The sequence below is a fragment of the Thunnus thynnus genome, chromosome 7 (assembly GCF_963924715.1).
Source record: "Thunnus thynnus chromosome 7, fThuThy2.1, whole genome shotgun sequence".
NCBI lineage: Eukaryota > Metazoa > Chordata > Actinopteri > Scombriformes > Scombridae > Thunnus > Thunnus thynnus.
In genome coordinates, this window is record NC_089523.1 from 17,062,689 (window position 1) to 17,077,384 (window position 14,696).

The following is a 14,696-nucleotide window of genomic DNA, read 5'->3' on the forward strand; positions in this document are numbered from 1 at the left end:
GTGTGTGTGTGTGTGTAGTGTGTTTTATGGTTTGATAATATGCATGTTGGCATGAATGTTTTGAGTTCCTTATCATTCTTGAGGACATTTGTATACTTTCCCATCTATCTTTCAGGTTAACTACTTGATTTACCCTCCTTGTCAACAATGAACTTAGTACAAAATGCTTGAAATAGCTTCTCCCACTTCACAACTTCATTTTTTTCTGCTTCCACACTGAAATCCTGAGACAATAAAAAAACATTTCAGTATCTTCTTCTGGTTGGTTTCTGGTTGCTCACATGACACATTTCTTCAGAAAATGACCCAGTCCACACCACAAAGTCAGATTGGTAATTCATCCACACTGCAAGCATCTTTTGAAAAGCTCATTATTTTTGTGGTCTAACTAATGCCTGCTCATTTAAGACATAATAAGGCATATTTTCAGATTCAGCCAAGCCAGTGTAGACACGGTCTTAGTGCAACAGGTCAAAAGACTGCAGAGAGAATGTGAATGGTCTGCACCTGTCTTGTTGATCATAGAACAGATGTGACTGGTGGTGAATGGTGATCCTACCTCTTGTCCCACAAGGCTTGATTCCCATGCATGCTCATTACCCACAGAGGCCTCAAGGTTACATCTAATAAGGGTACGGATTATAAGGAAAGGGGACTGGATGAAGGGGAGGTGAAGAACTGAGATAGTCGTGGAGACAGAATGAGAGAGGAAGAGAGGGAGGGATCATGACAGAGAGCACAGTAACGTCACAGTAATGAGCAGTACCGTCAGCAAGGATAAGGAGATGGTCAGGAGAAAGGCAAGTCTCCCTACAGTGTGAGTGTGTGTATACATGTGGTCCTTGTAGAAGAATAAATGACATTCACAGATGAGAGCTTAAGTCTGCCCTCTCACCCACTTACTGTAGTTTATCTATCATCATTCATATCACTGAAGCTTATACATAATGAAGATCAAGGGCAAAATGTTGATACCAAAGTACGAATAAAGCAGTAACTTATCTTGTATTCTTTGTTCACACAGTGGTTGGAGGAAGAAGGCATCTCTTGATATTTAAAACACCCGATGGTAAATTCCAAGGTCTGAGAGAAATATTGATCAGACAAAGAGCGCTTCAGAGAGAAGGCAGCTTCAATGAAAACAAGATTGCCAAAGGGATTACTTTCAATCTATACAAGGCAAAACAGGTAGTCAATTCATCAGATCCTCTACACCCAAATTACTCACATCAAAGTACTTAAAAAAACAAACAACAAACAAACAACAAAGTTATAGTTTGATGATAATCTCATAAGTTTTGAAATATTATCAATAAAAACAAAGTGTAAAAAGAAACACTCAAATTTAAAAATCATAATTAGCTGAGAATGAAAAGCATCAAGACACAGAAAACAGTCACTACAACAATTTAAGTGCATCTTCACATCCTGTATCCTTCTGTCTGTCTTCCCTATACACAGCAGTAACTTAAAATACTTGAATAGCTACATGTACTATGCAGTACAGAATGAACAAGGAACTAAAAGAGACGTCTGCACAGGAAGGATCTCTGCACTAAACTGAACTGGACCCAGTGACTTGACAGACTGGGTTAAATATTTCATGCATTTTCAATCTAAAAAAATCCTTGAAAGTAGGCTTGGATGTCTGCTGTGTGGGCGTTGATTGACAGCTGTGATTGACAGTTTGATCGCCTGCTGCTCTCCCCAGCCCTGAGAGGCACCTGGCTGCAGCAAGATGGCGGACAATAATCACAATGGTCAACCATGGTGATCAGCTGGACACAGGAAGTCATGTAACAATGGTCAACCATATACAGGAAGTCATGTGATGATATGAGCAGAAGTAGTTCTTCTCCACGGTATTTACTAAGAACAAGAAGACAAAATGGCAGTACCAATTAACTGAATATAGTTGTTTTTTTTTATAACTGTCATTTATCTATGATAAGACATAATGTTACCAGCCAAGCCTTTCCCCTTTAGGAAGATGGCTTGTCGGTAAACTGTGTGTGTGATGTAGTCTAGTGGGCTTGTTGTGGGAAGTGAGTCTCTCTGGTGTGTGGGAGTAGTACCAGCATTTAGCCGCAGCCACGGTGAAGTTCATGCCGTTAAAGGTGGTTAAGTTACCATAGTCATCAATAAAGTGTCTATAAGCGCAGCGTTCATTATTTAGAGGCTAGTTACCAGTGAGCCAGGCTAAAGTGAAGGAAATTGACCTGGAACTTAACTAAGATTTAGATCTGCAGATCTGGAAAGGTAACGTTAATCAAAGTTCATGTTCTCATAACCTTGTAACATAAGTTAATGTAGAATGTGTCTAAACTCAATACAATACAATAATGATTTGTAACCCAATAATACATGAAAAAATGTGCAATTCAATTCTTTGTGTTTTCCAGATGACAATCAGAGTCCCGGAGGGCTGCAAAGGCTTCAGCAGGTTCTCTGCAGAAAAAGCTATGCAGTTAGGCATTAGGCTGTATTGAAATCCGTAATTAAAAAAGACTTGTTGAAATGATATCTGTGACTTTTTAAAAATGTTTGGAATGAAATGGAACACCAATTGTGAGCTGGGCTGGGCGTATCGCCCAACATCATTGGGAGCAAATCCCTGCTGCCAGGCTCCAAAATCTGATGGGGAGACTTAAACCAGAGGAGTGGAGGCTGTTATAGCAGCAGATAAATATCCATGGTACCACAATCATTTATCACTATCACATGTAGAGAAAATGTTCAGTTGTCCACATGCTTTTGGTCAGGCAGGGTATTTAGAGCTTCTGCCTGATAAACAGGAATAAAATGGAGAAGCAATACATTTTTTTAGTAGTTATACTGTAGGCCTATGTATAACAAGTTTACTTTAGGTGGTACTGTAATAAATCATCCTATTGCTTCTTTTTCCCAATAACCTGGGACAGGTAAATAGAGGATTGTCTTGGATTTATAATATTTATAAAATTCAAGACATTTCAGACTTTTTAAGACCTGCAGACACCCTGAAATCAGAGGTAATACTTAAAAACTGCAGGTCAAGGAACTTAAAGGAACAGTTTACCCAAAATACCAAAAATGACATTTTGCCACACACCCCTAGTTCAATGTGTGTGACTGGGTGAGGTTTCCAGTCTGTCTCCCTTCACCTCAACCATGGTGAAGCTGGATGGGGATTCTTTTGTGGAGCTCAAGCTGTCAAAATTTTTGCTAATGAACTGTATCTATCCACCCCAGAAGGACTGTGTGAAAGCTGTGGAAGATGCCGGGTATCCGTGTCTTTGTGTTTGAACAGAATTGTTGCTGAGTTTTCCGCATTTAATTTTTTGGTGATTGGAGCTCCACAAAGAAATACCCATCCAGTCCCATTGTATTGAGATGAAGGGAGACAGACTGGAAACATCACCAAATCACACAAAAACAATCTTGATGGACAGATTAAACTAGGGGTAAGTGGGAAAAAAAATCTTGTTGTGTATTTTTAAAAATGAAATAATTGACAGTCCATCTATAGAACACTTAAGCTACTCACTTCTGGACACAACATATTAATGACAAACTCAATCCTATCTCAAACAGGGTAATATGTAAGAGTGGTGTCCATGATAGAGGACAAGTACATCCACAATGCCTTGAAATGCTCTCCGTCCTTGAAATAAACAGGCTCTTTGAATTTGGAGTCACTTCTCTTCAACCATTTGGATGGCTCTTCACCAGTGAGGACAGCCTGTGCACAGAAAACAATGTGAGTGCACATAAATGCATTTCAAAGCATTTTGTCCTTGTAACTGTCAATTGAATAATAGTAGCGGAAACATGAGCCTTACACCTAAAATATGAATAATAATCATTATTGTTATTTCTGCTTCTTTGTTAAATGACATTTAATTGACTGAATGTAGGCCAAAGACAAAAATGTCAAAATATGTAATTAAAAAATTTGATTATAGACCATCAACATTTGCGGGGGCGGGGGATCACTGGCTCTGCAGGTTGATTTTCTCGCTTTGCCAAGAGAACCGACTTCTTGCAGTTGTAACGTGAGTAATTTATTTAAATGAAGTTTGTAGGGGCAGATCGTAGGCTTTGCCCGTGTGTGTTCATTTGACTGATGGCCTGTCTGTTTTAGCCTTTGACAGACCACAGTCTTTTGCCCTGTGCATGCTGGATCACGCCGACCCCCTTGTGACCCAGAATCTGAATAAGACAATGAATGGTCTGGTTTCTAAACAGTATGAATGAAATCTGAAAGAAAAGCCCTGCCACTGAAACTGTACTGCACTTCCATTACAGATGTGAGAAGGTTAACACATGTGGTGAGAAGGCTGATTAAAAAAATATGAGATTCAGCCAGAATCAGAAAATGCATAAACATCTAACAGCATTATTTATTACAAAGTCATACACCCAGAGCCACAGTTACTCTAAATAGGCTAAAGGTATAGATCAGTGCTTTATGTTAGAAAGTGCTTGGCTATATGTCAAGTTACCAACTTATGGCTAACAGGACTAGAAAAGATACTATAATGAAGCAAGAATCACAGTGATGTTGGAGAAATAGCTAAAGAACAAGACAGACACATACGCAGCATTTATAAATCTTATTATTCAACAATATTCACATTACAACATCAACACTGCTCTGCTAGTGACAGGTTCTAATAATCCCAATATATTGTATAGTTACTTTGTAATACATTATCAAGAGGCACTTCCAGTATGTCTGGCAATAGAGGAGCTACAGTATTGTGTCTAAATTACAAAACAGTAAAAATAAATATTTTTCTAAAAGTTTTTTGTTATAATATACTTTTGAATCTGTACAGTATATATTTTTTATACAAAGTCAAACGATATCAAGAAATAAAATGTCATATTCCACTTAAACAAATACTGGTGAATCACACAATTTCCCCATCCTGTAGGTATTGCTACATGTGTTAAGTGCAAGATACTGGAGAGAAGAAAAAGAATTGAGTCTGTGAAGCGCCTGCTATAGTTGATAAAAACTTATCAGTCTTGTTTGTCTTGCTTTAAAGGTGATGAAAAAAAAACTTTGTTTTGGTTTCCTTTGTGACAAATGAGGAAAGCTGATAAATGTAGCATTCAAACAATGTATACACACATACATACATACATACATACATACATGTGAAAATGGTATGGCACAGGAGCATAGCCCCCTTTTAAAATGGCTGAAACAACAAACAATACAAAAAGGAATGTTTTTGGTTCAAACCATCAAAAGAAACTACAAGGGCTTCGGTCTGAGAACAGGACACTCGGTCACTTCCATTGTAGTGCTACTGCTGCCTATTGACACGGCAGTGAAAAAAACAACAGGCATGCGGACCGTGAACTCAGGTCTGTTAGATGAAGGTTAACATGGTTCTTATGTTGCTTTATTCTGTCCCATCTTCACATAAGAACTGTTATATGCATATCCAGACAATATCCTCACCAGTTTCTGGATAACACTGACAGAAAAGAAGATGCAGGAGACATGCACCTTTTAGGGCTCATTTTGTGCAAATCACAAAAAACCACAGAGTTCAAAAAGTTTCTTTGGTTTGCACAAGTTCATCCAGTGTGCAGCAATCCCCTTCTTCTTGTTATTTAAAAGACACCACTGATACTGGCTTTGATAAACCAACATAGTTGTACCGACATAGTAGCTATACACCCTGCACTTTTATTGTTTTCTGGACGGAAGTCTGTATGGAAGTTTTTATATGATGATATTGTACAACAAGAGATTTATGACAAACCACTGGCCCATGTAGCCATGATGACCAAGACCAAAAATAAACAGAATAAATGAGCTCTACCTAATATATTCAGAATGAGAATAAATAATTTTGACACAAACATTTCTGTCTGTCTTTGAGAGCCAGCAGATAGTCAATACTACCACGAAACCAAAAAGAGACAAAGATAAATAAACTTTAAGAATAATTTAACACCCCCCTGAAAATCCTGTTCTTGCTGCAGTGATGCACAAGTGTACTCCAGGGTGTGTCAGTACACCATGACATCATTGTTAGGTGTGGTTTACCGGAGCAACAAAGCCAACCACACCCTTCAGTGATGGATTGGGTTTGGTCAAACACTTGGTGAAACACCTCTTTTCAGGCTGGTGTTAAGTTACTCTTTAAGGGACCAAATTAGTGGTTTCACATATTTCAACTACAAATAACTTCATATCACAAATAACCATTTGACAAAAAGTGCTGCTGTGTTTTACACATTTGGATGTATTTTGTCTACTGTTCCAGGCATCCACTGGTTTTTACACAGCATAAAAACTCTTGAAACTTGCTACAGTTATGTAATCCAGCTATCAGATACGCATAAATTATATCAGTTACTTAATTGTTGTGTTCAAGCAAAATAGACTTTTATAATCAATCTACAGTTAAATGCCCATGAAATGATGATGTAACATTGACAAATTGTAAAGTAGAATTTCACAACTCAAGAAAGTTTCAAGAGTGTGTTCATAGATTTTCATATTGAGAGAAATGAATGGAGACCAATGGCTGCCCAAAACTGTAGGAAATACAAGAAAAACAAAACAAGCTTAAAAAAAGAATATCTATGTATAGTCTATATGATTTGTAGTCAAGGAGCTAAAACTTGCAAACACACAGGTATGGTCCCTCAATGTGACTGTAACTTTGGGCGTTTTCAGACCTGCACTTTTTGGTCTGGTTGAATCAGACTCTGGTTTGTTTTCCCCCTTGGTGCTATTTGTTTGGGCAGGTCTGAACACAACAATTGTACTTGGGTGCAGACCAAGACTACCGATACCCTTTAGAGGATGTGGTTTCGATCCAGTCCCATACAAACTCTGAAGTGGCTCATTGGTGGCGGGAGTGTGATCTGACCTTGATCCAACCCAACTACTCGGCATACTCTTATGAGTTGGAGCTAAACATCTCCTGCAGCCAGGTGTGCTTTGCATACTGGGAGGCGGATGAGTGAATTTAACAGTTGCTAGCAACTAGCCGGAGAATGAATCAAGGTCAGACCTGGACGCAATGAAGTACATTACATTTTTTATATCTGGGCAGATAGGATCTTCTTCACAACCCTCTTCCTGTTTACGTTTTTGCTCCTGTCCCAGACACATCAGACCAGTGAGCGGAGTGAACGGTCTCATGTGGCTTGTAGTGATGCATTTTGGTTAGCTTGGATTTTTCTCTGCGTGAAAAGAAACCAAAGCAAGTGGAAAACACATCAAGTTTACCATCAACTGATGGTTACTCATCAACTGATTCAAACCAGAGCAGGTTTGAAAACGCCTTTAAACTGCAACCTGAATTGGGCAAACCGGACCAGTTGACTCATCCCACATGGCTCGCTCAAAACCATAACATGGCGAAACATGCTCAAATGTTTTGTATTGTTTATGACAAAAATAGCGACCCCGAATTCTATCACAGCTTTGATTAAGTCTCTTTGATTGCTGCACTATCGTGTACACAGTTTGTGAGGCAGGGCTGAGCAGGAACATCAGAGGAGGGAAACGTCTATTTTGACTAACTCAATCCCTGGTGACCTTTGAATTTTCTGATCACACAAAATTAAAGCAAAGTGAAGGGACTGTGAGAAAGTCTTTACACAATCCAAAACTTAGAGGTGGGGCATGGGATGATACAGGTGAGAGATGCAAGAAAAGATCCATTGGAATATTATGCGCATTAGATTGCAAGTGAGGCATCAGTATACTGTACGGTGAGTAGGATATTTACAGTGCACAGAGCTCTAGCTCATCCATGTGTGCTCAGATTCCTGTTGTTTACAGGAGGCAGCAGGCTTGCACAGCTTTACACAGTCTTGGTTATTTTTAGAACAACAGAAGTTTGAAAGCTATGTTGCTGTATAGAGCTTCAGAAATGCTCTTTTAAAAAGACCCCAGTCGATGCCTTACGTGACCCACAGCTGTGTAGATCAGTTGTGTATTAGCTGGTGTGTTTGTAGATCATTTTTACAGCTACAGATGGATTTCTCATGACAAGCCGATGTGAGGAGACGCTACTGGAAGACGTTTGGTCCAGGGGAGGGGACTACCTCTCGCTGCATATGCTAGAAATACACTGCTGCCATTCGTGTTGGCACGTAAGACGCACATTGTTTCAGGGGCCAGATGCCACTTTGCCTTTCCCTTTTTTCTGTTGCCAAGCAACGTTTTCTGTTTCTTTTTTTAAAGTTTTACACTTTTTTGTCCAGGGCCTCCTGTCACTGAAAGTAATTTCACTTATAATTGATGTATCATTCTAGATTCCAGTTGGTAAAACAAAACCTGGTTTAGTTTTTCAAAATGTTTTTCCTATGAATGTCTGCAATAACTACTGCATATCAAAAAAAAATCAGTCTTTCAACACCTATTAAGAGCTCTCAACTTGAACTGAAACGTGAATAATGAGCTCAGGCTTTGGTCAGCACAGACGTTCTTTTTCGTAGAAGCAAAAACAAGCTCAACCACTGCGCAGGGAATAAGCAGTCAAGGGCATTGTATTTAGCCCTCCTTTGCACAATGGGCATTTTGATAAAAGTGCAATGGATACAGCTGAGGATTTAGACAGTATTAGCATTCGCAAAACTCTAATTGAGTTAAGAAATTAGGTCACAGTAGGGCAAGTTCAGCCACTAAAAACTAAGACAGTGTCTGCAAACAAGCCTGTTTAATAGATTGGTTAGTCTGTTTTTATCCAGCATACAGTATGTGTATAATGTGTTAAGTGTGCTGGGCTGGTTGCATAAAGGAATTCAATCCTCAGAGGTTGGTTGTATTTCTGTCACATGGTCTTCTGTTGTTTTCATAGTATTGGTATTTCAATTTTAAAACTCTCCCTGGTAGTGTTTCTTTTTTATGTCATCACCTTACTGATCAGAGTGATTGGCCCTCACCCAGGAGCTCACCAAGAAGCAGTAATGACAAACAGGGCATGCAGTGAAAGTTTAAGGTTCCATGTTATGACAGGGATTTTTGCACATGCATTGTTTTAGCAAAGAGGAATTAGGAAAACCTAGTGAAAGCTGTCTGTCTACATGCTACAGAGCTAAAGTGATACCACAGATCAATGTTACTTAAATGCTCTCAACTAGGGCCACTGCCCATAAAACAACACCCCCCACTCTGCTTTACCCTGGAGTGAACATTTTCCAAGCACCTCTCCATCTTGCCTCTGGAGCCAGCTTAAGTCTTGGGCAGCTCCTCCAAAAAATGCTGTCAAAATGCAGTATTGACTTTCAATTAACTTTAAATGTGCTCTGTTTCAATTTGCACTTTTGTCACAAAACACCTGCCACAGATCAGAAAGTGAAGACACAAAGCCTCCTTAAATTTCTCCAAAGTTCCTGTTGCTTCTCCAGTGTCAGACTAAATACACCATTAAATCCGTGTATCACAGTCCGCAGACTTCGAAATGTAGATCATCACATGATTTTGAATCCAAATGAACTGGCTGATCTTCAAAGAGTCACTAGAGGAATCTGCTGAAATGTGGAAAAAAAAAAAGATCTGACACCCCTCTGACCCTTCCTAAGCAGCTACAAGTCAAGCCTAAAGGCCTCTCCCTTTCCTCTTTCCCCTTTCATTACGAAGCCTCATTACCAAGGCTGTTCTCCTTGTTCGCACTTTCCTCTATCACCATCGATCTGAATCTCTCAGGACATCAAAGGAGAGATCCGACACAACCCGTTAGGCCACACGCCACAGTATGTCATCAGTAAGGACTACAAATGAGGAAAAAAAGCCAGAGGTGTGGTAAGTCTGCTCTCTAATCATACTCTATTGCACATTTTGCCAAAATGTGTGACTTTAAAACAACCAATGAAGCATGCTGACATTGTTTTTTTTCTCTTCTTAGCACACTCTTAGCATATTGTCCTCCATATCTGTGTTGGAGAAGCAACATTTGAGACTCTGGGGTTTCACTAATGTGTTAACAATTAACCTCATTAACATTATATAATATCATATCAATTCTGACTATTTTTTTAAAGTACGAAATGTGTTGTTTTACACATTATTCTTTTTGCCTCTATAGTTGTGCAACAAAATAATGAAAGACTTTTGTGTGACTGAGTGTCCATATAGTCTTTTTTGTGGGTACACAGCACCTCCTGGATGGAAATAGGCTCCACAGAGCAGTTTTTTTTCTCACTGAAATAAATCCTCTTGGGTGATTTGGAGCTGTGAGTCAGCTCTGGCTTGGGCCACTATGGCTTACTGGATTACTTCACTTTCTGACACATTTGGCCTACATACCAGGCTATAAATTATATTGCACAGAAGAGAGAATTCTTGTCGTTAGTAAGGGCATTACTGTTATGTTTGAGCAACTAAGTTAGGAAGTGACATAAAATGTGAAAATAAATATCATTAGCTTAGAAAAACACATTACTGTATTACCTAGTTTTTTGTTTTGTAAGTTACTTTAAATGTAATAAACCCTGTGATCTGTTTTGGTGTAGTACAGGAGCCAATGGGACACACTGTGAGAGCAGGCAAAATGAAAGAGAATTGTGATATAAGCTGTAATGTAATCAATAATCTTGTTTCCCTTGCAGTTCCTTTGTGATGCACAAACTGGAACCACGTGTCTAGGGTTATCATTAAATCACTAGCATCTCAAACAGCACAGAAAGAAAATCTTGAAGCAGTGGCCAGTATAAGGACAAGGACACTACAAGTCTCTTTCTCTGCAGGTTTCTGCCTTCCTGAGTTGTGTGATCTGGAAATGTGTAGGTGTGCTGGACTGATTTTGAGAAACAAAAGACAGGGAGAAAACATGCAACTAAAGACAAACACCGTTTGACATGAACAGAACATTGTTTTGTATGTTTTTCCTTGAGCAAGAATAAAGCTTTTAGAGCAACAGGGTTCTTTGTTAAACTTCCTATTCGGTTCTGAGTATGGAATGTGCTCCTACTGTAGCATTGTGTGTGTGTGTGTGTGTGGTGTGTGTGAAGCTTGTGTGAGTGGATGTCTGTATACACAATGTACTACAACTGGCTTTTTTTTTCTGTCTTTCTCTGAAATCCACACGGCTGAGCCTCAGTGGACACAGCTTTTTCCCTGGCTTTCATCCCATTGTCTTCAAGGAGAAGGGGCTTGTTGCACATCCTCAACCAGCCGGGTGGCTCCACATGCTGACAGCATGGGAGCAACAAGATGGATGGGAGGGCTTGTGACAGTGTATTACTCACTGGTGGAGTGAATCTGTGAATCAGCGTGGTTGGCCCATACAGAAAAATGGGCAGCCTGGGTGAGGGCAGGGCACCAGATCCAGACTAAAACACTACAAGAAAAACAAATACAGTCCACGTTCATTCTCTTTTTCTCTTTCAGATTCTTCTTGTTCTACTCCTCAGTCACCTCCTTTGCTCATCTTACCTGTCTCCCCTTGTTAGATGCCCTGGGCATGCATCATCCCTGTCCTTAAACCCTGTTTTTGTTAGGCACATATTACCCAAAACATCTTCTACAGTGTTGTGTCAAAGTGATGTGCTGGCTACCATATCAAGAGTTTAGTTAGGAAAGAAACAAACATTTTTAGACAACGTTCAGATTCCTGGTTTCAGAGGAGGTCAAAGTTCATAATATCACTCTGGTTCCTCCTCTTTTTCCCCTGAAGTCTCTGATTGCGGAAGGATTTCTTCTTCCTCTATAGCCGGCACCTCTTCCCTTTCATCAAGGCTGTCGCCCGACTCCTCCTCTTTGCTTGCTTGCTCCTCCTCTTCCTCGTGGATGGCTGTGATTGGATCAGTGGGGCTGCTGATGCAGTTTGGGTCTTCTTTCTGGGCCTCCTCCTGGACTTCTGCAGCAATGACTCTTTTCCACATTTCATGGTTCTCCAGGAGATGCTGCGTGATCTGGCAGAACACTTTCCCCCTGCTTTCCTTCTTTGTCTCTTGCCTCTCTGTAAGACACCAAGAAAGAACAAAGACATAATGAACTCAACAGTTAGACAAGCCCCAATACATCTCTGACATGAGCTGGACAATCCAACAATTCAACAAGTATATTCTGTAGCTGCATTATACAACACTCTAATGGTTGCACAGTTAGCTTTAGCGGGAGAGAACTCTCAAAGAACCTGAGCAGCAATGAGGATTCTGCTGGGAGAGAAAATCCCTGTAAACAAACACATACATTAACATTAAACCAAAAACTCCACTCAAAAATATGTTTTTCTTCTTGTTCCTACAGTTGGATGTTTGACCTTCACTCTGCAGAATGATGTATATGCAGTTTGACACTGGGAGGCTGTTTTCACATTCATCCCCCTTTAAGGGGGGGCAGGCCTGTAAGCACGATTTGTGACATCACAACTAGTTTGGAAGCCAATCATGGTCCAGTATGCAACTTACACAAGGATTTTAATGGGCTAATTATACTTTTTGTGAAAAATACATATTGGACACACGTTCTTGTTCTAAGCAGAGTATTTTTATATGCCTTAATACATGTCTGGAGGAGATCTTTAAAATACCAAAAACTCCGGGGTGGTGGAGGGGGCATTGTTACAAGGGTATCAACAGAGTAACAGTTGAAGTGTCAGGTTATATTGACTGCACTGAACACTTGAATGAATATGACTGGACATTACTAAGTCAGCCGGTAGCCAAGCGGCTGATGAATGAGGCACTGATGTTGAACCACAAATGAAGAAATTGATGCTAATCAGCTAATGAAAGCATTACTTCAGTGCTCTGCCTGAACTGATCCACAGTTCCACTTGAAGCAGGTGTCTCCAGTGGTACAAATAACCTTTAAACAATACTTCTTAAATGATTAGCAACAACAATTAGTAAGTGAAATGCAGTTTATGCAATGGGAATTCTAAAATCTACCACTCACCTTCAAACTCATTTTCACTGCATTTGTGGCTTTTAAATCTGACTTGTGGATGTCAGTGATGTCTTGAACACCCCAAAGTACGTCTTCATATTAAATAATAACTCTACCCAATTAGGATAAGAATAAGACCTTATAAATATATTTTGTGGCAATCAGTGATGTCAAACAGGACACTAAAACCCCAGACAGAGATTTGTTGGTATGATTTCACATTGGCTCAATAACTTAAGCCTGTTCCACTCCAAATCAACCAAAACTCTTCAGACTAAGCTTGCTGATTAATTTTCTTTAGTGAATCCCAACCTTAAAAAAACAGCGCTGGTTTTGAATCTTAATCAGATCACTTTAGGTTCCACTAATCTACAGGACATAAATCTCACTGCTTGATTAAAGATTAGAGAATGTGTGCCGTTCTTTCCACATTATTTGGTCTCTATGTATACTCACTCAGGCAGATATCATTTTAGGTCACACATAACTCAAAATAATCAGAGATTTTTTGGGGGGGGATAATGAATGAATAATTATGGTTTACATACGGGAGTTGTCAGAGCTTGTAGATACATCCTCTTCCGCCATTTCTTCCTCTTCTGTATCTTGTCCCTCCTTTGCCTCTTCTGGCTCTACCTCTCCCTCGGGTGGGTCAACCCAACGTCCTGGCATAAGAGCAGCAGAGTCGTAGGAGGAGCACAGAGGTCCCACTATGTGAGTGATGAATGACTCCTGTAGTTTAGCGAGTTGCGGAGCTGACCGGTCCATGAATGGGCTGATGGGAAGGCCCAGGCTTGCTTCTTCGTCACCCTAGGAAGGTGCAATCATAGCAGATATGTTAAGTGCAAAAAAAAGACAAAATGTAAATATACTGGAAAATGGAACATTTATATTATATAATGATAAGATTTCAAAGAGGAACAATTTTCTCATCTGTGGCATCTTTCCACAGCTCCATGACATCAAGCTTGAAATGAATCCTTGAGTCAATTCAGTCCACTGAACATTACTTTTTCTTTGAATTCAAACTTTTCAAAATGTCTTAAAACTAGTAGAGAGTAAAGGAGAGATTATGAGGCCTCTTTTTCTGTCAAGTTCAGTCATTATCATCAACCAGACGTTTAGTTTTACCATACATGAGTTCTATGTAATTATGTTGTCTTTATTTTTACTACATATTTTTAAAAAATCTTTTCTGATGTCAAAAGCTTTTCACTCTATGGGTGGCAGAGAATCAGACTTTTTTGTTTCTTTTGTTGTCAGATTACATATTCAAACCATTTACAAAATTTCTCACTGTCAAAAAGTATAAAACAGGCTGAATCATAAATCATAAATTAGACTACTTTGCCTATTGAGTTCAACAACACAAAACTTCTTGAATATAAGAAATAATGTTTTCATGTTGTGAATGTTTTTTGCGTGTATTTCCCTTCACCTTAATTGTTCCATGTACTTTATTATTTTATATGAAGCAAATTATAACTTTATGAAGAAAATTATAGTATTATATGAATTCATACCAGTATTGTTATATCAGTACAAAAGCAAGAATGCAACATATTAAGATTTACCCAGGCTTGCACATGTAAGTAAACTCTATATGACTATATGACACACTCAGACATACTGTATGTCCTCTGTACAGCTCTACTGGAAAGCACAGAGAGTTCCAGATACAGCGCCTCTGGTTACAGTCTCCAGTAAGTAGGTCAACAAGACTACAAATAGAAAAACATCCTATTGCTGATTTGTAGGTATCAATCATACAAATAAGACTGCTGGCAGAGACTTGCCTCAGTGATGGTGACTATAATCTATGTATTTGTTGCCCGCAAGG

General features: G+C 39.3%; 1 protein-coding gene across 3 annotated transcripts in view; it reads right to left on the bottom strand.

The window, feature by feature from the left end:
- Nucleotides 1–4,580: 4,580 nt before the first annotated feature.
- LOC137186018 (cGMP-inhibited 3',5'-cyclic phosphodiesterase 3A-like) overlaps nucleotides 4,581–14,696 on the bottom strand; it is a 62,070-nt gene continuing 51,954 nt past the window's right edge. For all 3 annotated transcript variants that reach the window (XM_067594621.1, XM_067594620.1, XM_067594622.1), the window contains 2 exons: nucleotides 13,405–13,666; nucleotides 4,581–11,924 (listed from right to left, as the gene is read on the bottom strand). In XM_067594621.1, the coding sequence (XP_067450722.1) occupies nucleotides 11,608–11,924; nucleotides 13,405–13,666 (579 nt within the window). In that variant the 3' untranslated portion in view covers nucleotides 4,581–11,607. The remainder of the gene's footprint in view (nucleotides 11,925–13,404; nucleotides 13,667–14,696) is intronic.